The sequence below is a fragment of the Bos javanicus genome, chromosome 1, assembly GCF_032452875.1.
Source record: "Bos javanicus breed banteng chromosome 1, ARS-OSU_banteng_1.0, whole genome shotgun sequence".
NCBI classification, from domain to species: Eukaryota; Metazoa; Chordata; class Mammalia; order Artiodactyla; family Bovidae; genus Bos; species Bos javanicus.
Genome location: NC_083868.1, coordinates 72,541,342 through 72,566,070, shown reverse-complemented (window position 1 = coordinate 72,566,070; position 24,729 = coordinate 72,541,342). Strand labels below are relative to the sequence as shown.

The following is a 24,729-nucleotide window of genomic DNA, read 5'->3' as shown; positions in this document are numbered from 1 at the left end:
CCTCTGGGCAGCTATTAGGTCAAAAGGAGACATGTAATTTAACTGAGGCCATTAACACTAAGCTTGGACTGCAAGGAGATCCAACCAGTCAATCCTAAAGGAAATCAGTCCTGAATATTCATTGGAAGGACTGATACTGAAGCTGAAATACTCCAATACTTTGGCCACCTGATGCAAAGAACCGACACACTGGAAAAGACCCTGATGCTGGGAAAGACTGAAGGTGGGAGAAGGGGATGACAGGGGATGAGATGGTTGGATGGCATCACCGACCAGATGGACATGAGTTTGAGTAAGCTCCAGGAGTTGGTGATGGACAGGGAGGCCCGGTGTGCTGCAGTCCACGGGGTCGCAAAGAGTCGGATATGACTGAGCGACTGAGCTGGCTGACTGAAGAATACAATCTCTCACAAGAAGAGCCAGGTGGTCCAGCCCGGAACAAGACGACTAGCTCTGCTCTGCCCTCTCCAGATCTTATATCTTTACCTCTTGGAGCACTTTCTTGCTGGGAGGAACCCGCTGCTTTTCTAAATGGGTTCATGACCCTGAAGAGAAGGGAAGAAGGAGGCACACTGAGGAGATGAAATGGTTCACATGGGCTGGGTTTGGGCTGGACCAGTTTCAACTGAAATCCTTAGAGCTATGAGAAATGTCCCTGTAATTTGAACAACTCAAGCGGCCTAAGACCTTGTCCAGCAGACGCTGCACCTTCAAGTGACCTGCTCCATCCTCAAAAGTCAAACACTGAAAAGAATAAACAGAGGGGCAGACTTAAAGGCACTGACTGCTGAAATCAACCACATCAGGAAAGAGCGGGCTTGCTGATTCTCCAGGGGGCCGCAGTTAAAGGGAAGCTCGGATCAAGGAAGTCAGCTAATAGAGTCTCCGAGACACGCCCCCCCGGACCATGCCTGCAGCGTGCTATGAACGCACAATTCAGGCAGGGTACGGGTTAAGGGGTTAGGCTTCTGCTGGCACTGGCAATGGGCATCGCAACTAAGACACCTCCCTCCTGACCCCTGGATCCAGGCCGGGCCCCACACTGACCGAGTCACCTATCCGGAGCCTCTAGCTGGGGCCCCGCTCACCTTGCATTTGAAGCCGGCGGCGGGCGGCAGCAGCTCCCGCAGCAGGGCCTTGGCCACCTCGCGGCTGGCCTCCTCGCTTACGAAATGCAGGTTAAGCACCTCGTGCGCCTCGAACTTAGCGAGGCGCAGCAGGGAGCGGAGGGCAACGCGGGCCTTGGCCTGCAACGCGGCATTGTGTTCGGCCTTGGTGAACATCATCAGCAGGTGGTAGTCCACCGGCCCGGCCCCGCCGCCCTCCAGGCTCTTGGCCTTAGCGCCCGGGGCCGGCGCCAAGGATCCCCGCGCCAGCTCCAGCACCGGCGGTGAGGGCGCAGCAGGGGCCCCGGCGCGGGCCTCCTTCAGCCTCTTGGTGGCGCTGGAGAAGGTCTCCCGGCCCGAGCCCAGGTAGTAGAAGGCACAGACGGCCAGCGCCGCGGCCAGCAGCAGCGCGCAGTAGTGGGAGCGCACAGCGCCCAGACGCGCCATGGCCCGAGCGCACGGGGGCCCGCCTCGGAGGAGACCCATGCGCCGCCCGCCCGCGGACAGATCAGCCGGAGAGTTGCGGCAGAGACCAGTATCCCGGCAGCAAGTTAGCAGCCCCGGCAGCAGGCGGCAGCCATGGCGGGGGCGGAGCCGAGCTGCCAATCTGCGGGCGCTGATACGCGGAGAGGCGGGGCCAGGCTGCCTGGCAGCCACTGGGTCTTAAGCTCAGAAGGATTACAGTGGGGTCGGGCAGTGAGCCCGCAGGAGTCCCTCCAGCGTGTCTGAAGGAGGCGGTGAGGACTTGCACACACGAGCCAGCAGGCTGTACGGTCTGTGGAAAATGGCCCTCGTTAAGTGCACAGCCTCAGGCTCTAGAAACCGAAGCTAAGCCTTCGGAAGCAAAAAGACTAAACTGGACGCACAAAAAATTTTCTCTGTTTATATCTTTTCCCTCCTAATTTCTTAAAGGCTTTACGTCCTCTCCCTGACTCCTTTCACACCTTGGAGACTATCTAGGGCTGAAGAATTTAAACTAGCAACTCCTTTCCCATTCTCGGTGAAGTAGGATTGACACCCGAGGTATGAATCCCTTGCTCACCTCACTTGGCATCTCTGAGGCCGACCAGAGGCAACCTAAAGGATGTGGCCACCAGGGGGCCACCTGCCACAAACTTTGGGTGGTTCAGCGCTCCCCAGGAAGCTTGTGGGTTTTGTTTTTTTAACAGACTTAAACACTTCAAAAGAGACTTACTGTATACCCGGTAGTTTTGCAAATTCTTAACTGAGGCGTAACTGAGGTCACTTGCTCAGGTCACACAGTGTCAGGTTTGACAGAGACACACTCTTCCACAGCAGATGAGGGTGCCTATACTGACACAACTTTCCTGAAGGGCACTCTAGCAATACTAAAATCTAAGAGAACTTTCAGTTCTCTCTCCTATCCACAGAACAGTGGTTCTCAAATTTTTATTGGTACTAGCAGCACTGGCACCACCCTTATGGCAGAAAGTGAAGAACTAAAAAGCCTCTTGATGAAAGTGAAAGTGGAGAGTGAAAAAGTTGGCTTAAAGCTCAACATTCAGAAAACAAAGATCATGGCATCTGGTCCCATCACTTCATGGGAAACAGATGAGTAAACAGTGTCAGACTTTATTTTTGGGGGCTCCAAAATCACTGCAGATGGTGACTGCAGCCATGAAATTAAAAGACGCTTACTCCTTGGAAGAAAAGTTATTACCAACCTAGACAGCATATTCAAAAGCAGAGACATTACTTTGTCAACAAAGGTCTGACTAGTCAATGCTATGGTTTTTCCAGTGGTCATGTATGGATGTGAGAGTTGGACTGTGAAGAAAGCTGAGAGCTGAAGAATTGATGCTTTTGAACTGTGGTGTTGGAGAAGACTCTTGAGAGTCCCTTGGACTGCAAGGAGATCCAACCAGTCCATTCTGAAGGAGATCAGCCCTGGGATTTCTTTGGAAGGAAAGATGCTAAAGCTGAAACTCCAGTACTCTGGCCACCTCCTGCAAAGTTGACTCATTGGAAAAAGACTCTGATGCTGGCAGGGATTGGGGGCAGGAGGAGAAGGGGACGACAGAGGATGAGATGGCTGGATGGCATCAACGACTGAGTCTGAGTGAACTCCGGGAGTTGGTGATGGACAGGGAGGCCTGGCATTCTACGATTCATGGGGTCGCAAAGAGTCAGACATGACTGAGCAACTGAACTGAACTGAACTGAAATGAGCAGCACTGGGGAGCTTGATAAAACACAAGGGCTCAGGCCCTATTACCTTCAATGAGCCCGGGCCTTGATGGTGATTCTTCTGCAAGCCAAAGTTTGAAAAGCAGTGCCCTGGATCTTCAGACAGTCAACCTCTCCTGCTTCAGACCTTGGCTTGGGTGTCCCTGCCTCAAAGAGTGGTCTCTAAACACCAGCCCTTGCAAGTGTCCAGATGAAGCACCATCCTCAAGGATACCATAAGGGCCACCTAAGAACTACCCAGTCCCATCTTTCTTTGCTGCAAGAAGGCAAGACTTAAAGAGAGCAAGCAAGGTGTCTTTCTTTAACCATAATATCTCCAGTAACTGATGGTGCTTGACTCACTGAATGAGCATCAGAAATACACCCACCCATTGTAAACCATCATTTTCCTAACAGAATAAGGAAAAATGTACTCAAATATTTAGCCACAAGGGTAATGCAGAGCTAGGTTTATGATGACAAGATATTAAAATCAAATGTTCATCAGTAAAGTGAAACTAAAATAAAGATGCTGTTGGGAATTCTCTGGTGATCCAGTGATTAAGAGTCTGCCTGCCAGTGCAGGGGACACGGTTTCAATCCCTGGTCCAGGAGGATCCCATACGCCGCGTGACAGGTAAACCTGTGCGCCACTACTGAGCCAGCACTCTAGAGCCCACCAGCCACAACTACTGAATCCAAGTGCCTACAGCTTGGGCGGCCACAAGAGAAGCCGCCACAATGAGCAGCCCACTCGCCCACAACTATGGAAACCCTACACGCAGCAATGAAAACCCAGTGCAGCCAAAAATAGATAATTTTTTTAAATTAAAAAACAAAGATGCTGTTGGTGCTGTAGTCAACAAACTGTAAGTGGAAATTTTTTTAAGTGATAAATGGAGGAAGAACCTATAGATTTACAGCCTCAACAGATACATTAGCCAATTGCAATGAATGGAACTTACATAAATTCTGATTTGAAAAATCTTTTTTTTAAGAACACCAAGGTATTGAGGAATTTGAATACTGACTACATAGTTTCATAGTTTAAGAAAGGTGATATAATTTTTTAAGAACAGTCCTTTCCCCCCCCTTTAACTTTTTTATATTGAAGTATAGTTGATTAACAATGTTGTGTCAAGTCCAGGGGCACAGCAAAGTGATTCAATTATACACATACATGTATCTATTCTTTTTAAAAGTCTTTTCCCATTTAGGTTGTTACATACTACTGAGAAGAGTTCTCTGTATTGGACAGTAGGTCCTTGTTGTATACATGTCAACCCCAAACTCCGTATTACCCCTCCCCAATCCTTCCTGTCTAGTAACAGTAAGTTCGTTCTCTAAGTCTGTTTCTGTTTTATAAATAAGTTCAGTTCTCCAAGTCTGCTTCTGTTTTGTAAATAAGTTCATTTGTATAATTTTTAAGGTTCTGCATAAAAGCAATATACATATTTAGAGAGACATACTCAACAATTTGTTGAAGTGTCTGGCACCCATCTTAAAAAAAACAGGGAAGAGGAAAAATGGGTACAAGTATAGATAAAACAGTGTATAAGTCATGAACCAATAGCTACTAAAGTTATTATCTCTACTTTTGAGTGTTTGAAAATTTCAATAAGAAGATTTTTAAAAATCCTCCCAAAAGTGATGCAGATTAAAGACTTAGAAACTTGTCCCTCATTTATTAAATGAAAGAAACAGGTGACAAAACAGTTTGATCCCCCTGTATATAAATACATACACATCCAAAGGTCTAGAAAGGTATACACCATGGAAATAATAGCATCCCCCACACTCAGTACTATCCAACAGAACTTCCTAGGGTGAATATATTCTATAATCTGCCCTGCTCAAAACAGTAGTCACTGGACACAAAGCTAGCGCCTCTGACATGTGGCAATTCAACACATGAACTCAACACTTAATTCTAATTAAATTTCAGTAGACACATGTGGCTAGGAGGTGCCACACTAAACATCACAGGCAAATGATGGAATTAGGACGGAATTCTTTTTGCTTATCATTAACCTTTCCTACAATGAAAAAGCACTGTTTTGTAATAAAGGAAAGTAGGCTGTTTTCATTTAAAACATTTACTATCGGCTTCCATTCTCCTGGTCAAATAACTATTATGAAAATGAAGTGAAGTGGAATAAAGTAAATTACATAGAATAGTTTTAGTGTCTGCTTTCACCTAACTTTTAAAGGAAAAGCAAAAGCAGGCAATTCACTTCCAGGTCTGTTCTTTTAAGCCTCTATTCCTTCGATCTTGATTCATGCAAAAACTTGTTTTTGTTTGTTTACTAAAAGGACTGAGTATAAATGTGTTGCCTAGATTAGAAACTTCAACAGATATCTCAATCATATTGGCAAAAACATTAGAGCTATAGCATAAAAAGGCCTTTTGTGGCTTTTAGCTAAAGAACTGGGAGCCATACAGCTCTGTGGCAGGCAGAAGAAAACATTTAAAAAATCAAAACGGATTTCATGGTTGAAGCCATCAGCAAATAGGATCAATCTGGACCAATTTGACAGGGTAGGAAAGGAATATAGGACTGAAAATATGAAAAACATGACAGTTAACAGGTATTTCTGCAATTGTAGTTCACAATAAAGTAGAAGTCTGAACATAAAAGAATTATGCCAGAAGTGAGATTTTTATTGACTTGACATAATTTCTTGGCATACAAAGAATTTAATCAGGCAAATATTTACAATTCTTACATAATGTACATCTTAGAATAACTATAAAGATAACGTACTTTGTTCCATTTACAGTGACATCCTACAGTAAAACTACATTCATGAATTAGATACAAATAAATCCTCTACATGCTAGTAAAAATTAAATGGATTGTTGGTTATACATTCTTTAAAATATATCTTTTCACAGGTAGCAGGAAATATTACATGTAATAAGTCTTTATGACTGGAATGATCCAGAAATATCATGAAGCACAAGTAAACACATATAGGAAAGTAGCTCATCATTTCTAAAAGTTAACCTTTAGCCTTTGTATAAAATAAATGGTGCCAATATTCTTTATAATGTAGGGAGCTTTCCCTATTTAAAATGAATATCCAAAAGGTTGGGAAGTGTGCTGAGGAAAAATAAGAAAACCTAGTACATAAGACAGTGAAAAGAGCAATGTAGAGAACAGTTTATTTAATCAAATCTTGCTTTCCTCCCACTATCTCATTTTAGTAGATGTTTATGTAAACAGAAAAGGATGCCCACAATATTGTATTTATAGATGTCAAGGCTTGGCCAAACTGAATCCATGCCTTTTAGCTGTCTTTGTTTAGAAGAATCAAGGAATTGGTAAGCATATGGTGGATTAAAATTACCTTTACAACATTTTGCCTTTGTCAATGTTTGTTATTGCAAAAATATAAAATTCCCTACAATCTGATGTCTTCAAACCTTAATCTATTTGTTCAAAATAATTTTATATCCAGGTTTTCCAGAATATTTGGAGTCTTTTTTTTTTTTTTAATCAAAACACAAGGAAAGCTGGCAGTCATTATCAGACTTTGCTGATTTATAATGCTTTCAAATCATTTCATGACATGAGTGCCTCTGACTACGAGTCAGACAGGGGTTCTGGTGTCAGCTATGCCACCAACCAGCAAACCAGAGACCAGCTCTGTGAAACAAGAGCAGCAGCCCATGATCAAAGAGACAATGTTGGTGATCTCAGAAGCCTTACCGTGAGAATCCTGCAAGATACACTGATTGCAAGGTACACTGGGAGGAGCTGTGGGAACAGTACAGGAAAGACTGCTGTTATAGTTTCACCTTGTTTCATCCAACTTGTTTTATTTGTGAGGCGCTCAGATTTCAAAGAGTAATAATTACTAGTCAGTGCTCTTTCCACTATATCATGTAGGTCTGAAATCATTTTACAAAGACCATTCTGTAAAAATACAGCATTTTTCCAGCCCATGTCCACAGTCAAAAGTGCTATCAAACAGAAAAGTTAATTAAACAATATAAGAGTGATAAGGGAATGTCTTATTCAAAACGGATAGTAAATTTAGTCTTAAATACAACTGTTTCTTGTGATCACACTTCACATGTGTAAAATTATATTTTTAAAATACTGCTTAACACAAATTTAAGTTGTCCAGACTGTAAAAGTATATGTTTTGTCAAAATGCACTCATGAAGAATCAAAGTAATATTTCAAATCAAATATATATGTTTTACAAAGTAAACACTAAAGTTGATTAAAATACATAACGAAGACCAGTATAAATTAGGCAAACACTGTATGTAGTGAATCCCTGGAAATCTCTGAATTTCTAAGAATTGTACCAAAGGTAATTTTTTAAAACATTAGAAATCTTAAACATGTTAACTGTTACCATGAAAAATTACAAATAACTACACAATTACCTTTAGTCTAGTTCTAACATGAAACTGCACTGTATAAATTCCTCACAGTACTGATACTCTTATTTTGAGACTATTTTAAATCAAACTTTTAAACTAATGAGCTAATAATGATTAATGGAATAATAAGGGATCTGAAACTAAATACCAGCAGATCACTTAGGGAAAGAAAACAAAGGACAATCACATTGATTTTTGAAGCCCAAGATTATAACTAACATTGTTTACACTGTAATTGACCATATTGTACTGAATAATTCACAGCATAATAAAACTCAGATTTGTTACATACTATAGAAAAGCTATTAGTTGATACAGTTAAATTCACCTTGGTTAAAAGCCAACCTACTCTGTAACTACTTGTAACCATTAATTTACTTTAAAACTTTGCTGTTACTACTGCATCATTTCTGTCAAATTTAATCCAAATTGGGTTTTGCCATAGTCAAGAAACCAAGCCATGTAAACGTATTTTTCAATGTACAAGCTCCCTACACTGTTAAAGATTTAATTTTCACTTTCTTTGAAGATTTTCTGAAGATATTCAGAACCATGATCATCTTTAGTGTACTTCAAATACATGTCTAACAATTAAATTTAAGTAGACACTAATTACTGCCACATTAACAACTCATGACTGAAGCCACAGGAGTTAAAAGAGTATCTAAGAACTGCTTTTACAAAGAGAGACCCCAGAGGTGATCTGGAGACCAAAGCCTGGATCCAAAATGAAAACTACCTAGGCTTCTTCAGATAAAGATCAAAAGGATTCCGAGGATCAAAAAGTGAGGCTCTTGTTTCTTCTTTCTTTCTTCCTCTCTTTGTCTCTTTCTTTCTCATCTCAATATATTTCTTTCTCCTTGAGCTTTCTGGATAATTAATTTCAAAGTACACTAACAAAAATGCTACACATCAGACTTTTGCAAAGCTGGGTGATCTATGATTCAGAGGTGAAACAGGGTGTTCCTGTTATTGTTGCGATTAAAATACAAGGTTTTGGAAATTAGCCTTTCCTTAGAAATAATCCATACATATATTTTTATCTTTATCTAATACACAGCAGTTATTACTAAATAAGCATTATATGCATGCAATTTGATCAAACAAATACAGAACCTTTTCTGTGATGTGAATTTATTTCAGTGTAATTCCTGTTTAGATTCTGATTTGATGTTTGGTCAACTTAGAAAACTCTACTTACTGGTGGGAAAATGTTAGAAAATGTATTATATACCCAATGAAATATAATTTCTCTACTTATATGGTAACTCAAGTTTAAAAATCTCTCACTACTTACATATAACTTGAAAAAGAAAATTAAACTTAATTATGACAATATTAAAAATTAACCATAAGGCAAATTACTTATTTTATACTCCTGACAAGAGAGGTCAATCAAAGATAGAATCAAACTAATTTGCAGCATATACATAGAAAATTAATATTTCCATAGTATAGTGTATCTATCCAATTCCATAATTATTTTGGAATTCAAGGGTCTGTGATTCATGTAACCAAATACTAAAGCTACATGTACTGTGCTTAGTCGGTCACTCGTGTCTGATTCTTTGAGACCCCCTGGCCTATAGCCCCCTCAGGCTCCTCTATCCATGGGATTCTTCACACAAGAATACTGGAGTGGGTTACTGTGCCCTCCTCCAGGGGATCTTCCCAACCCAGGGATCAAACCCAGGTCTCCCACATTGCAAGCAGATTCTTTACCATCTGGGCTACCAGGGAAGCCTACATAGATGCTATAATTTAAAAGAATGTATACCATGTACAATAAGTACATAGGATAGATGTTAGAAGAATTAAAAAGCAATTTATTGCTGTATATTTTAGTATAAACTTAAAAAACGAGGTTTTTTTTCTCCTTTTACAGAGAGATTTTCCTTTCACCAGGAGCAACAGCAAAAATGTACCTTGAAAAGGACACATTTCAAATATAAAAATGTTCTACATTATTTTATGTCAACTTTTCCTTTGATAGTTACAATCTGATGAAAGCATAATTTTGCAACATTCAAGTAACCTTTGAAACACAGTTTTATTACATCAATAAAATTGTCAAGGTTTTAGGAAATCAACCCAACATTGAAGAACTATAACTTCTATGAGATCCTTTTGGTAATTGAAAAAAAAAAAATGTCAACGGTTTCTTTTTTTGCTTCATAAAATGGAATAAATCTAAAGGACTGAGTTATATCAATCTGTACAGCCACTGTATATATGCTAAAGTACTGGACGTGAGGGATAAACTACATTTATGAGGAAATGGGGTCATGTATCCTCTAGTTCTGATAATTAAATTACATATTGTGTATATAATAGCTACCAAGAAAAAATAAAAACAAAAACTATTTTGAACCACCAACATCCAGGAAGCTAAAGCAAAGACACGTTCTGGAATCAGGCAGGACATCAGGCTCCCACTTGATGCTGACAGGCTTGACTGAACAATCCTGGGCACAGTGCACAGAAGAAAAACATCAATGCCATCATTCATTGGGAAAAAAAGATTATTTTGTATAAATTCTTAGCATCTTGTAACCTAGAGATGGCCTAAGTCCAGATTCAACTTTCATCTATAAAAAACAGCCCTTTAAACAGGCTTTTTTTAAAAAACAAAAATAAAATAAGTCTTAAAGTAGGTTCTTCTCCCAACTGCTAGAGATCTATGTTTTGATTTATAAAAATATCAATGAATGGGTATCTCTTCTCCAAACCACTCAATAGCTACTAAAAGTAAGTAAGTAGAATTAAAGCAGTAAAAATATGTGAGTTTTCAGATATATACATTAGGGGGTCACTAGATTTACTGTTTTCCCCATTCTAAAAAAAATTCAAAATTTCTGTGAATCTTGCTGGAAACGATTTAGTTTCTCTGGATTATTGGATGCCATTTGGGAGAAATCACGAAAAATGTCCTGGTAAGTTTCATCACCTGCATGAAAGTAAAATAAGAACACTTTAAAAAATTTATATAAAAAGTACTAATAAACAACATTTTATGACTAGTAACTATTTTACAATTCATGATAATAAAACTTTGTTCAGATGAGCATTTTTTGAAGAAAAAAGACCAACTAAATGTAAGTGCTGGATAAGTATATAATGGAAGAAAAAAAAACTATACCTGAAAAAAGCACCTCAGATGCAGCCACAGAGGAAAGTTCAGAGTTAGAAAAGAGCAAAGATGCAAGTGTTTTAAAGCAAGTAAGGAAATACATTTATTAACACACAAGAAATAAAAGTCATCCTAAATGAGGTATAATAACAAGGCATTCTTTAAATAAATATTTAAATCAATATTTCCTTTGATCAAGGCCAAGAAAAGATCAAAAACAAATATTAATGTTTCTGATGGATGCAAGTTAGTAACAGGACAAAACTGATAACCAGGTGGGAAATTTTAATGTTATATTTTAACTAAATCTTAAATAATATGTGAAAAAGTCTTTATTCAAACTTTTGCTTAACTAAAACTAATGCACTTAACCTACTCTTTACTAAGCTTAAAAATAATAAAGCCTAGAAAATGACTTTAAAATCATACTTTCACATTTAGTCAACAGTTCATTTACTGTAGGTCATTTGAGCAAGGACGCTATGACAAAAGGGGACTAAATATCAAAGACATCTGTTAAATTAGAATAATACATATGTTGGTTGGTTGTATATGCTCAGTCATGCCCGACTTTTTGTGACCCCATGGACTGTAGCCCACCTGGCTCCTCTGTCTATGGGATTCTCCAGGCAAGAATACTGGAGTGGGTTGCCATTTCCTACTCCAGGGAATACATGTGTATATACCTACAATACCCTTGTAGAGAAGATTATAGATACTGATATTATAGCAGATTGAAGACTATTTTTCTTGTGATGAAAAACTAAATATATACACACATACAGGCTAACTCTTTGGACAAAAGATTTACATAAAATGAAATCTTATCTTCAAGTTAAATCATTCATCATGAATGCTTCATTAAACATATTACTTTTATACAGAGGCTTGTCATAATTCTGTTTTCAAGATTTAGACTGTCAAATACTGGTTTATTGTTAAAGCGTGGTTTTATAATTATTCCCCAAAAGACACCTTGCATCCATCTTATTATACACTCATTGCTACAACTGTTGTTAATAGTGCAGTAAGTTTTGTCAGCTTTTAAAAAGTGAGATTTTTTGAGGCAATCGATGTCATACCAAAAGCTAGAGAATTAGAAAAAATCAGGGGAAAGTGATAAAGATCTAGTAAAAAGGTCTAACAGCATAACTCAAGATTTTCAATAAAAAAATTTTTAATGCTTTTAATATTTAGTCAATGTAAAAAGCAAGTTATTAAAATCTCTATATAGTTCTTCATTTAGCCCTGGAAATTTTCTCATGACCTGAATCAATCACTTTTAAAAGAAAAAATGCAGTAAGAAGAGAAGCCTAATAGATTGGCTAAGAGTAACATCTAACTCGTATATTATTGTAACTAAAATAATAAAGGGTGATATGCTGGAACAACTGGTAAGACAATCCAATTACACCCATGTTTCATTTCATAAAAGTTTACCTCCACATTAGAAGACAAACTACAATCTATTCCCATTTTTAGGCATTCTAAAATATACAAAATAAACTAAGAGACAAACATTAAACATCAATTAACAAACCATACAAAATATTTAAAAGTTTTTCTTATTCTTAGATGTTGAATTCAAATATTTAAAATATTTACTGTAAACATTATAAATATTTTAAAAATACTATTTAAACCGGAGAGTCTGGAATCTTACTTTCCAAGAAAGTGTAAAGTGCAGATTATAATACAAAAATACCACACTGATTTTACCATTCAACACCAGAAGGAACTTAAAAGGCACACATTATACATTCAAGAAGAAATAGGAAGAAGGACCTAGCAGACGCTAATGCCAAACAGCTTACAGATAGCACCAGATGAGCAGTCAATCTTCAGTATTACAACAGTACAATGGCAATATATGGCTTCTACTATTAGCAATGCATATTTTGTATAACAAGCTGTGAGATTTTTTTTTTCTTTTTGTGGTTTTCCAGTTTTTGTTTTTAAATTATCTAGTACCTACTACACAAGTACATTTTAGTAGAACCATTGTACCATGCAAAACAGATAATAACATTTTTTTATTCACTGAATTAAATGCTTCCTTGAAGGAAGGGGTTGGTGCTACACTAATCATTGGTTTCACTTACTGAATACATTTTAAGAGTTAATACAGTACAAAAGTAAGTCTAACCTTCACATACATACACAAAACTTTTCATTAATATTGTTTCTAACCAAATGTTAATTAAGGGACTATGAATATAATACCTTTCTTAGGCCTCAAAATGTGTTGTCAAAAAGCAAACATGACGTAACAATAGTGACTAAGATATTTAATATAGTTAACACAAATTGAACTACAAATAGAACTTCAATGTGATTCTTTAAATACAATTTTGATCATTCAGAATGTTTCCCATGGCAAATATAACTTGTCTACACTAGAATACATAAACAATAACCCAGAATATGTTGCCCTGGAAAGTTCATAAGTACATTTAACAGTTTATTATAAACAATAAACAACTAACCACCCAATATTTGAAATACTAAGTTAAATTCTTTAAATTACTTAATCACATTCTATTTCTCTTCAGCAAGCTAACTCTTCTATGTGCTTGGACAGTTCTGAGTTTTTAAAATGTGGACTGCTATATTTCCACAGATGGTTTAAAATAGTGTTTGATTTTTGGTATTCAGAAGAAACACTGCAAGAGCAGCTATGATCCAAGATTTTGCTAATTTTGCTCTTAAAATGTACTCCCCTCAAAGATCTGGCAGCATGGGAGACCCTGCTCCCACGTGATCAGCGAATGACCCTGCCCCTCTGGACTGATCACGGCTTCCTTTTTGCAACTGACTGGATCAATGATCAGTCTTCACCAGCAACATACTCACATAATTAGTAGTGGTTCACTAAAGCAGTGATTTTCAACTGGTTGAGAAACTCTGCCAACAATCAAGAGGAGTCATAGAGCCAGAGACCGTGGGAACCACCAAACTAGTTTCCAACAATTGAGAGCAGGATGTGATACTGCACGCATCCACCTAGTCCTCTTAAGAGTTGTAGGAACTGACAAGGAGGGATGCATCTTCCCCTCAGGAAATGTGTGCTCTTGGGTCACAATGCAAAAAATAGAAAGTCTCAGGTCGTTAGGGTTGTAGACAGAAAGTTCAAAAGTGGAGTTTCCTAGAAACAGGTCCATGATTCCCAAAGATTATATCTGAGTCTTTTAAATGGAAGAGATCTTCATAATGAAAAGACTGAAGATACCTGCATTTTAAAACTACCCAGAATTCTGAGGTTTTCCATCTATTGCTAGGCAACAACAACAAAGGATCTAGCTAAAACAACCAACCAAAATCTATGAGAGGGAAATATACAGTGATAAGCAAAGAGGAAAAGAGACCTGCAGCCTGAGCAAAAATATCTGCTCTCCAAAGACTCACAAAGGAAAAGGCTCAGAGAGTAACTGCTGAGCTATTTCACCATGTCACCTGTATAAGTATAAAGTTGTTTTGCTTTAAATACGAGACCACCTAAATGAATTTAAAATCTAGTTATTACCAAATGAGAATCTCATTTTATTCTGCTGGTATACCATTTCCAGACTTCTGCTCTTTTTTTTTAATCTTTTCTAAACTAAGATTTGACTATAGCAGGAAACCTTGCTTTTTTTTTTTAATAAGCCTTTTTTTCCCTTCAAATTTTCATTCAAATAAATTGGAAAACTCTTATTTTTCCACTGTTGAGCAGAAGGTACTGTGCTGTGTGCTCAGTCGTGTCCAACTCTTTGCGATCCCATGGACCGTAGCCCACCAGGCTCCACTGTCCATGGAATTCTCCAGGCAAGAATGTTGGAGTGGGTTGCCGTTTCCTTCTCCAGAGCAGAAGGTATATACTCATAAACTTATACATAAAATGACATTGAAAGAACCATTTGAATGCTCCCAGATAGGGGCAGAAGACCAACAGTTTAGATGGAAATAGAAGCTGCAAGAACATAAGAGGACCTGTCCTTTCAAAGTCCCAGCTCCAGAAAAAAGTCACCCCCTGACCTTCTGACTAATCAGCTGGGTGCAGCTTCATCAGTAAATACCCTAAGGAAAGAGCAGCTGACCAGACATTTACATTGAAAATGTCAAGGAAAAAAAACCGTTTAAACTAAAATCCTGAAATTCACTCTTATCCTAGCCTATCGGGTCATATTCTTTGAATAATTTTTATTTTAAAGTGCTTAAACACAAAGGCCTCAAAAATGGCCTAGTAATACTACCACTTAAGTATATCTGTTACAAAATTATAACATTTTTAAAGTCTAACATTCAAGTTTAAAACAAATGGGTGAAATTCAGAATTAATGCTGAGATTTCACCCTTTATCAGCACTCTTACATCTTGGTATATCATGAATCAGTCATATTGTTTGATCCATAGGATTAAAGTGGGACACCCTAGATTAGAAGTATCTAGCTGAAGTGCCTCTATTCTCAAAGTTCTTACTTGTTCCCTATTTAAATTAGACCCCCCCAAAAAGTAATAAATACAGTCCTCTGAGAAAGGAATGGTCCCATATATCTTAAGTTATATCGGGTTAAAATAAAAGTAAAGTAAAAATAAAAGTAAAAATGCTGGCTAAAGCTAGCATAAAGTACAGAAATTTCAAAACACAATTAAACAGGAAAGATAGATGATATTACAAGCCACTTTTAAAATATGAGTACTGATTGAAAATAATTACACATACTCACTGAGAACTGAACAGTCTCTATTATTTTAGTCACGGATTCCTAAACTTTTTAACCAGCATGTATATGAATTTAAAACAGATAAATTAGTAATTCATATACTCAAATTCATGAAACTGGAGATCTAATTATTACTCTCTTCTTTGTGAAGAATGTCTAATCAGGATGTTTTCATCAAAGAACGAAATCTGATCAGCAGCATTTCTTAATTTTCTTACATCTCGACTCAAAGATAAAAATTATGCAAAATGAGACTTGAGCTGATCCTGAGTTGAGATTTCTCTTAATAAGAATACATCTACTTTGCCATCAAGTTCACAAAATGCTGCTTGAAATACTTCCATTTATCCAACAAATATTGTACAATTACTTAGGGCAAAGCTACAAGATAAAATTGGACCTTTTCCCACTACCTTTTAAACTAACTCTATTCCCATTATGGACTTTTTAACCTACTGGTAAACTTTATTTTTAAACCTTTAACTCATTTTTAGGTCAAATACAGAACTTGTAATTCAATAAATGTTTTCTAGGTATTTTCCATACTGACCTTTTATATGTCAACACATAGTGATTTGTCTTTTTTTTCCCTGAACACAACTTATAGAAATTCCCTGAATAACCAAAAGAAAACAATTCTGTGATATTCACTTGACAGCCAAAAAGAAAATGACTGTTGTGCTGCTATAAGTGTATAAAGATACATTATCATTCCATTCACCTCACTGGAATGTATATGGAAGACATCTGTACAGCAGATAAAGAAGTCAGTAGCCAGAGTTAAATACAGCAAGTAAATGCGTACTGTAATACGAGTAGTTATGGAGTTTTAAAGGCTCAAGAGTGAGCCACTCCCAAGAATTCAGTAAGTACAGTACATAGCTAACAACTCACAATTTACAAGTAATTTATAAAAACTCTATATAGTATTGTTAGTTTGCTAAAGAACTATGACTCTTCCAATTGTAAACTGATAAATTCCTGAATGCATTTCTTATATTGCATTTCAGTATGGTTATTAGTAGAATATTGACCTGGCTGTCCATAAAGTCCTTCTGATTCCCGCATCTCTTCATTCATTCTTGCTAAACGTAACCTAAAATTAAAGAATGTTTTAGGTAAGTTATACAATATAAATATTCATAAACTACTGAATTATATACAACTAAGACACATACTCATGTAATTTTTTCTTTTACCAGTTATTTGGCCTGAAACAAAAGGACTTTTTGTTTATTAGACCCAACAATCTGAGATACAAAGTAAACAATTCTTATCACAGAAGACAATAAAAGATTTCTAAAAAGTGAGTTTCAGTTTTAAGCAGGTTCCTTGCAGCACCACCAGCAGCTTGCTTCCTCCAGGCACACAGAATTCCTGACTTCTAGTGAACCTGTTAGACTTTAACTGCCAACCTTCGAAATTATTGCTTCTATAAAATGGAAGCAATAGCCTGTCATAAGTTCAATCTGGTTCATCCTGAGATATGGTAGTTCCAAATGTATAAATAGCATGTGTTATCTATAAATACTTGGGATATATTCTGACATACAGACATTATAATAAATGACCACAGGCTACTAAGATTTTCGCACAGTTACCATATTGATTATATATTCTTTTTGGGTTATTTACCTGGCAGCAGGAAGACCTATAGCACTGGATTAAGAAAATTAGTGAATTTCCTCTCATTTTCTTACTAATTTCAAGCAACATCTTGAAACACAAATCTTATCTGTGGTGCCCCTCTCCTACTCTTTTGCCTGTCCTTCAGGCCACCAAATACTCATTGCCCTCCCAGACTTCCATCACCTTCTTCTAATATGCTCTCTCTGGCAACTGCAGCATCTGAAACAGGCTGTTTTTTATCTCCAAAGTACCACAATTTGCTGCCATTTCCTTTTTCAACCATTGTGTGAATTCATAATAGCAAGATAGTAAGTCTCCCTTTTTGGTATTTGAACCTTTCAGAGAGGCTGCTTATTTCAATAAATTTTAAGTGAAACTGACAGCCTCAAGTAAAACAAAATGAGAAAATTTAGAGAATTTGGGAACATATTTTGGGGAAAGAAAGGCCACCACTATAAGAACTGCCTGGGAAACTACAGCCAGCGTTAATGTAATTCTGCTATATCACTCCTATCTTTTCTTTAATAACTTAGCTTTCTCCAATATTAAGTCTATAATGATTTAACAGATCTACAGTTTCCTATAATAGTCTCCATAGTATCAATAAACCCTCCAGTGAGGAAGTGAAGCTAGGTACAGAGAAAATACATTTCTCTCTTTTGGTTTTTTGTTTTGTTTTAGTCTGGCAGGGGTCAGGGAGGGGTGATATATATGGCAAGAATTCTCAGTGGGAACTCTGGAGTTCAAGATAGTCAAGGGAGCTCCTCTTTGTAACTGAATGAAATTCAGTAGTGTAAATGGAACTGTCTTTATTTAGTTAACAGAGAACCAACAATCATGGGCTTCATTCAGAATAGAAAGAAAAAGTGATTCATACAACATATGTTTGAGACTTCCTACATAACGGTAAAGGGTAGGTGACAACCACATTCCTAGATTTCAAGTGTAATGAACAACTCTGATCCAAGATGAAAATCAAAGACCTCAAGGTTCTTTAACAGGTAATATTAATTTGTATTCAAACATTCCAAAACAAATCTTTTTACCTCAAAATAGAGTACTCTTGTGAAAAATTCTTTTTAAAAAATAATCACAAAAAGGTCCCCTAAGTATCAGTGCACAAAGGCAATGCAACTGCAAGTTACTAACATCGATGCAATTGCACTCCCTGCTTATAATCCCCTAATTCTTGAGGTAGTAGTAAAATTGCCCATTACTAACCAATCCAACTCTCACTCCAGTACTGTACTGAGAGTTAAAGAACCCAGTTCAGAAAAGTCACTGATATTCTATTCCTACTGGCCAGGAAGTAAAACAAAAGTAGCTAAGCACACAGGTTTAGAGACAGAATTCTTGGTTTCAAATTCCAGCTCCACCATTTACTAGTTTCTACAATTATCTGTAGCTTGCCTTCCTTATAAAATGGGGCTGTAATAATAAAACCTTCCTCATAGTCTTGAGGTGGGAACCAAGTAATTTCATATATGTAACAGGCTTCATACATTTAATGTGCTTAGAAAAGTAAATGGCTTCTAGTAAATAACCAAGTTTAAATTTCACACCTACACAGGAAATTCTATGTTAAAACCCTGTATAAGTAATAAAATGTATGGGAAATAATCATGTGAAAACACTTACAAGGTCACTATATCAGCATTGGCTGCTTCCACAGCTATACTCAAAGGGTCCTTCCCTTCTTCATCAGTGGCATGTTGATTGGCACCTCTTTTTAGAAATAAACATACCTGCCTGATATTGCCAATTAAAAAAAAATTAGTATTCACCTTAAAAAATAAAAAGCACTATTTAAAGATATAACATCTTCATTAGGAAATTCTTGATTCATTCTACAAAGATTTATTTTATTAACTATTGACTCTGATAATAAAAATCTACCATGATCAACATTTTATAACTCTCAGGTATTTTCACATTTAATCTGGATCAATACATAGTATAGTGGGATGTATAAATTATGGCCCCTACCCTCAAAGAATATTATAAAAAGGTATACACAGATACCTATAAACTTAAATAAAAAGCACTCGAGGTCATTATCGAGGAAAAGAAGGAAGCCAAGGCAATGTTAACATCATAAAATATTAACGCTAATACAATAGCAACAAATGGGAAGTAATCTCGCTGCTGTACTCCTCACAAACACTCATAACTTCAAGAAACTGACAAAAATGAAAAAATGATAAACTGAGTCCATGAAGTAAAATGGGAATAATCATGATTAAAAAGAAGATAAAAAGGATGAGTTAAATCTAAGCTTTTATAAAGAAGAGTTTTTATGATAAAGTTATTGAACTGAATCTTCTTGCTAACAGAGAGAAAGAAAACAAGCTAGGATGAAAACAGAAGACTAGTTATAAATAAACATTAAAAAAGGACAGCTTCTTGCCTGTCCAAGTAATAAAAACTGCAGATCCTGAGGTATTTTATTAAAAAAAAGTGACCTTTATTATAAATATATATATAAGGCCAAATTTTGAGTTTATTTGTACCCTCTAGTAGAAAGCCCATTGTATGGCTTTATTGTTCTGTGCATCTAAATACTGGTCCAGAAATCACAACATCAATAGCACAAAATAAGAATTAACCACCTTGTAGGAAAGCTAAAATTTACAAAGTTACAAAATTTCCCCCAAATGTGTGTCCTATGTACATAATGTATAAATACAGAAATACTGTATGTATGTATTTATATACATAAAAAGATACCAACACATTAAGTTGTCTTGTAAAACTGCCACAATTTCAGTGACAGTTTTAAATTCTAAGAGATCTATATAAATAATTAGTAAAGTTCAAAGTAAGTCTGTCAGGAGGCAACGCTTCTGTGTCAGGTCAACATGGCGGGCCGGCCGGCTGTTTAAGCATCAATCGGGTGGCTGGAGGGTATTCGAAAATGGTATTACAACGCTGCTGGGTTCAATAAACTGGGCTTAATGTGAGATGACACAATATATGAGAACCTTTATAATGACAGAGTGTTTCGCATTAAGAGAGCACTGGACCTCAGCATGAGGCAGCAGATCCTGCCTAAAGAGCAGTGGACAAAATATGAGGAGGATAAATTCTATCTTGAACCGTATCTGAAAGAGGTTATTCGGGAAAGAAAAGAGAGAAGAATGGGCAAAGAAATAATTCAGTAGTCTAAATCTATGGATACAGCTGTTCTCAAGTATTTTTATGAAGTTGGTTAAACCTGAAATGTACAATGTAGAACTATTTTGGCTGTAAATGTATTACTTTAAATAAATATTATAATTATTGTTGAAAAAAAAACTAAGTCTGTCAATTTTCTTATTGACAAACAACAGTATTATTGTTACTTATTGAAAAGTAACAATATTTTTTCCTGAAATTTTTTTAAATTTCAAGTTCTACCATGACAATGTAAGTCACAGAAAGTATCACCTTACAAACTGCGTAACGATCTTAACCAAAGAGCAAAAGATTATTTCAAATTAATTTTTTCAAATAAAATCTACTTAAATATATAAGCACAACAGTTTACCCCGTGTGCCCCAAGACGGTGGCATGGTGCAATGGTCCCCGTCCCTGCACATCTCTTTGGTTCACATTAGCACCATTCTGTAGGAGAAACTCGCATGTAACCAAAGAGCCCTTAGAAGGAAAAAAGAAGACAACAATGGGCAAAAAGTGAATGACTATATATTTCTATTAAAAACAGAGTATTTACTTTAATAGCCAAAAAGAGAAAATGCCCCCCAGCAAAAGCACAGAAATGATAAATTATATTATTTTCTTCCCAAGAACTACTTCTAACTGGGATTCTATTTGCAGTCTGCAATCTAGCAAAACCCACTACTTTCATTACTAGAATTCCCTTCCATGAAGAAAAAAATTGAACTTACACAAAGCGATATTCAGAAATAACTACTAGCTGCTGCTTCTATTTTCCAACCCACCTCTTAAAGCAAACTATAATGTAAAGTTATGCTCAAAATGAATTATGATTTTTTATGTTCTATTACCACTGAAAACCTGAATTTACAAATTCATACCCCTAATACAGCCTGAATAAGTGGTGTTGCTTTGTTTTCCTCGGAATTAGACCAGTTCACATCTGCACCGTGAGCCAAAGCCTCAGCCATTTTAGGAAGATTTTTTTCATATGAAGCCCTATAAAGCTGGAGTCCTGGATTAAGATGTTTTGAGTCAAGAAACACAGAAGAATCTTGCCTTTCTGCCTCTGAAAAACAAACACAAATAAATAAAAATGAGCCCTTGGCAGGGAGGGAGAGAATGGGAAGTCATTGCTTCTTATTCTTTGTAAGGTTAAGAATTCTGGGGATAGATGGTGGCAATGGCAGCACAAAGTGTGAACGACTTAATGCCACTGAGCTGTGCACCTGAAAATGGTTAAGATGGTAAATGTTTATGTTATATGTAACTTACCACAGCTTTTTAAAAAATCAAACTCTTACTTGTATCACAGTATGAAATTGTGATGTAAGATTTTCACAAAGGTACCTTATTTCCTATAGACTAATCACTCCCCACAGCCTTCTTCTCTTTTAAATACATTGACTAGTACATCAGCTCTCTGTGATCTTGCCAGTGTCTGACATGTAGGTAGATTACTCTGTATTAGACTACAATTAGGTATCTGACTATAAGCCTGGACTTAGGGACTCAGAAGACGCAGTAACAACCTCGAAAGAATTTCACTACTAGACCAAACCTCACTTTATTCCTGGGATGGTCCAACACCAGCACAATTTGCAGTACAAGCAGTTCAAATAACATAAAGAATGCTTTCTATCGAGTATTCTGCAAAATCAAAGCCGCTGAAATCATAAAGGAAAGAAACAGGAGGAAAGTACAAGTTAGAAGAAAAACCTAATTGGGGGCGATGGCACGGGTGGGCATCCCTAATTGTGGGATGGAGGGTGGATTTGCTGATCTCTTTCTCCTGACAAGACAAGACAGCCAGGGACTTTCCTCTTACAAGGAGGGTAAGAATCCACCTGCCAATGCAGGGGACAGGGGTACGATTCCTGGTCTGGGAAGATTCCACATGCCGAGAAGTACACATGCCCGTGTGCCCCAACTACTGAGCCTGTGCTCTAGAGCCCACAAATTGCAACTACTAAAGTCCAAGAGGCTAGATCTAGAGCCTGTGCTTTGCAACAAGAGAAGCCACTGCACTGAGAAGCCTGCACACCTCAATTAGACAGCAGGCCCTACTCACCGCAACTAGAAGAAAGCCCGCGCAAAGAAAGCAATGAAGACCCAGTGCAGCCAAAAATAAACATGTATAATTACATATGTAAAAAGACAGTCCCCCAAAAGATAACAGATAATAAGACATACAGTTCACATGCATTAAAAATTACCTTTAGTTATTGACAAGTTACTTTCAGCACATGTCATGAGGCTTAGGAAAATACACAGCTAGGACAGAACTTCCAAATATGAAAAGAAATAGCTGCTTTCTCATTCAGCAGTATTAACTTCCCCTTGCTAAGTGCTAAGTTGCTTCAGTCGTGTCCGACTCTGTGCGACCCCATAGATGGCAGCCCACCAGGCTCCCCCGTCCCTGGGATTCTCCAGGCAAGAACACTGGAGTGGGCTGCCATTTCCTTCTCCAGTGCATGAAAGCGAAAAGTGAAAGTGAAGTCGCTCAGTTGTGTCCGACTCTTAGCGACCCTATGGACTGCAGCCTAACAGGCTCCTCCGTCCACGGGATTTTCCAAGCAAGAGTACTGGAGTGGGGTGCCATTGCCTTCTCCAATGCATGAAAGTGAAAAGTGAAAGGGAAGTCGCTCAGTCGTGTCAGACTCTTAGCGACTCCATGGACTGCAGCCCACCAGGGTCCTCCATTCATGGGATTTTCCAGGCAAGAGTACTGCAGTGGGGTGCCATTGCCTTCTCCGAACTTCCCCTTAGTACCTTCTAAAAGATTAACCACTTCCTTTAGAAACTATTCAATCAGACTTGGCATTTCACATTTCACATGCATTTTCCAGCAAACAATATCATTTAACACTGAATTTCACCAAACTCACCAGGTTCATATAAACTATTGGCTGACACTGTGGAGGGTAAAGATTCTCTTCCATCATCAGAGCTCTGCTGGATTCCACTGTCATTACTTTTGACTGTTTTAAAGAAAAACCAGCTAGAGATTAAAGTTTTGAACCATTAAGAAAAAAGTCCCACAAACAACGAGATTTTAAAATGAACTCTGAAACATCAACATGAACTCAGCCACCACCAGAATAAACTTTTCACAATTTTAATTCTTTGGTACACTTCACTTATCAAAATATGAATCAGTCATGAAGCCTAGAAATAAACTTATTTTCAGAGTCGTAACATATCTCATTCTCATTACCCCAGAATGTGTCAGGGATAGTAAAGCATTAATTTATCGTATGACGGTAAGCAATGTGCAATTCTGAGACAATGGGTAACATCTAGAGAAATGGCCACACCACACAATGACCACTGGCACAGACTTGGAATGCTCCACAAGAGTAGTACTTACTACTACGTAGTTTTGAAGAAGTATCAAAGTAGGAGAAGAGTGAATCTAGCTCATCAGGACAGAAGAGAGACTCCCGCCTGGCCTCGTCGCTATTTACAGCAACCACTGGGGACATGCAAGTTAGCAAAGCACAAAGCAGGCCGTAAGAAGGGAAGAGGGCAGGAAAAAACGTTATTGGGAAAATTTTAGGAGGAAGAAACAGGAAGGATATTAGGTGGTTAATCAGATATTTAGGGCTTTTTGCATGATAAATCTGTAATTCCCATCTCCCCTTGGATTTTAAGCAGTTTTATTCCCTAGGATAGATACATTACAGTTGGCCCTTAAACAACACAGGTTTAAATTACATGGTCCACCTATACACAGATTTTTTTTTTCAGTACAAAATACTACAGTACCACATGATCTGGGATTGGTAGAACTCATGGATGCGGAACCAGTGATACAGAGGAACTACAGAGCAGATACGGAGGCAGCACATACATGGAGGGCCAACTAAAAATCACATGTGAATTTTCAACTGAGTGGAGAGTTGGTACCCCAACCCCTGAGTTTTTCAAGGGTCAACTGTATGTAGGAATGTGAATTACCAGGAGACTGTTTATATTTAACTATTTTAAAGACAAAGAAATCCAATTTTTCCTTAGGATATATAGAAGAAGATGTGCTTTCAGCATTTAAAAAATCTACAACAGCTACTAATTCAGAAATTAAGCAAGTGACTTATACAAACAACAAATAAAGTGTAATACCTGAACTCTGAGGAGATGCTCTAATTTGTTCACTTGGCCCAAGTTTAGAAATGCTCAGCCTCTTTTCTTCACAACTTTTGGAGACAATCTTTTTTTCCTGCTCAGGAGGTGATGATGACATAGAGTATTTATCCACAAATTTCCTCTCCACATATTTTGCTCTGATATACGCCTCTTTCTCCTGTCTGGTTGGTATATATAAAAACATCATGATGTTCTGCTTAATCTCTTAGCATGGCCAACAGTGAAAAGAAGTCATTACATACTGAATTTTTCAAAGAAAGTCACTAAACATAA

General features: G+C 37.4%; 2 protein-coding genes and 1 pseudogene across 6 annotated transcripts in view; 1 reads left to right on the top strand and 2 right to left on the bottom strand.

The window, feature by feature from the left end:
* The window catches only part of XXYLT1 (xyloside xylosyltransferase 1), a 176,261-nt gene extending 172,488 nt beyond the window's left edge, over positions 1-3,773 (bottom strand). The window contains exon 1 of the mRNA XM_061412340.1: positions 1,089-3,773. Within this exon, the coding sequence (XP_061268324.1) occupies positions 1,089-1,592 (504 nt within the window). The 5' untranslated portion in view covers positions 1,593-3,773. The remainder of the gene's footprint in view (positions 1-1,088) is intronic.
* Positions 3,774-5,934: 2,161 nt separating this feature from the next.
* Positions 5,935-24,729, bottom strand: part of ACAP2 (ArfGAP with coiled-coil, ankyrin repeat and PH domains 2) — a 175,313-nt gene continuing 156,518 nt past the window's right edge. For 4 of the 5 annotated variants that reach the window (XM_061412309.1, XM_061412294.1, XM_061412318.1 and 1 more), the window contains 7 exons: positions 24,433-24,617; positions 23,199-23,291; positions 21,192-21,379; positions 20,681-20,790; positions 18,793-18,903; positions 16,560-16,621; positions 5,935-10,639 (listed from right to left, as the gene is read on the bottom strand). In XM_061412309.1, the coding sequence (XP_061268293.1) occupies positions 10,539-10,639; positions 16,560-16,621; positions 18,793-18,903; positions 20,681-20,790; positions 21,192-21,379; positions 23,199-23,291; positions 24,433-24,617 (850 nt within the window). In that variant the 3' untranslated portion in view covers positions 5,935-10,538. The remainder of the gene's footprint in view (positions 10,640-16,559; positions 16,622-18,792; positions 18,904-20,680; positions 20,791-21,191; positions 21,380-23,198; positions 23,292-24,432; positions 24,618-24,729) is intronic. The other variant, XM_061412325.1, reaches the window with a different exon arrangement.
* Positions 20,013-20,425, top strand: LOC133244765 (cytochrome b-c1 complex subunit 7-like; annotated as a pseudogene).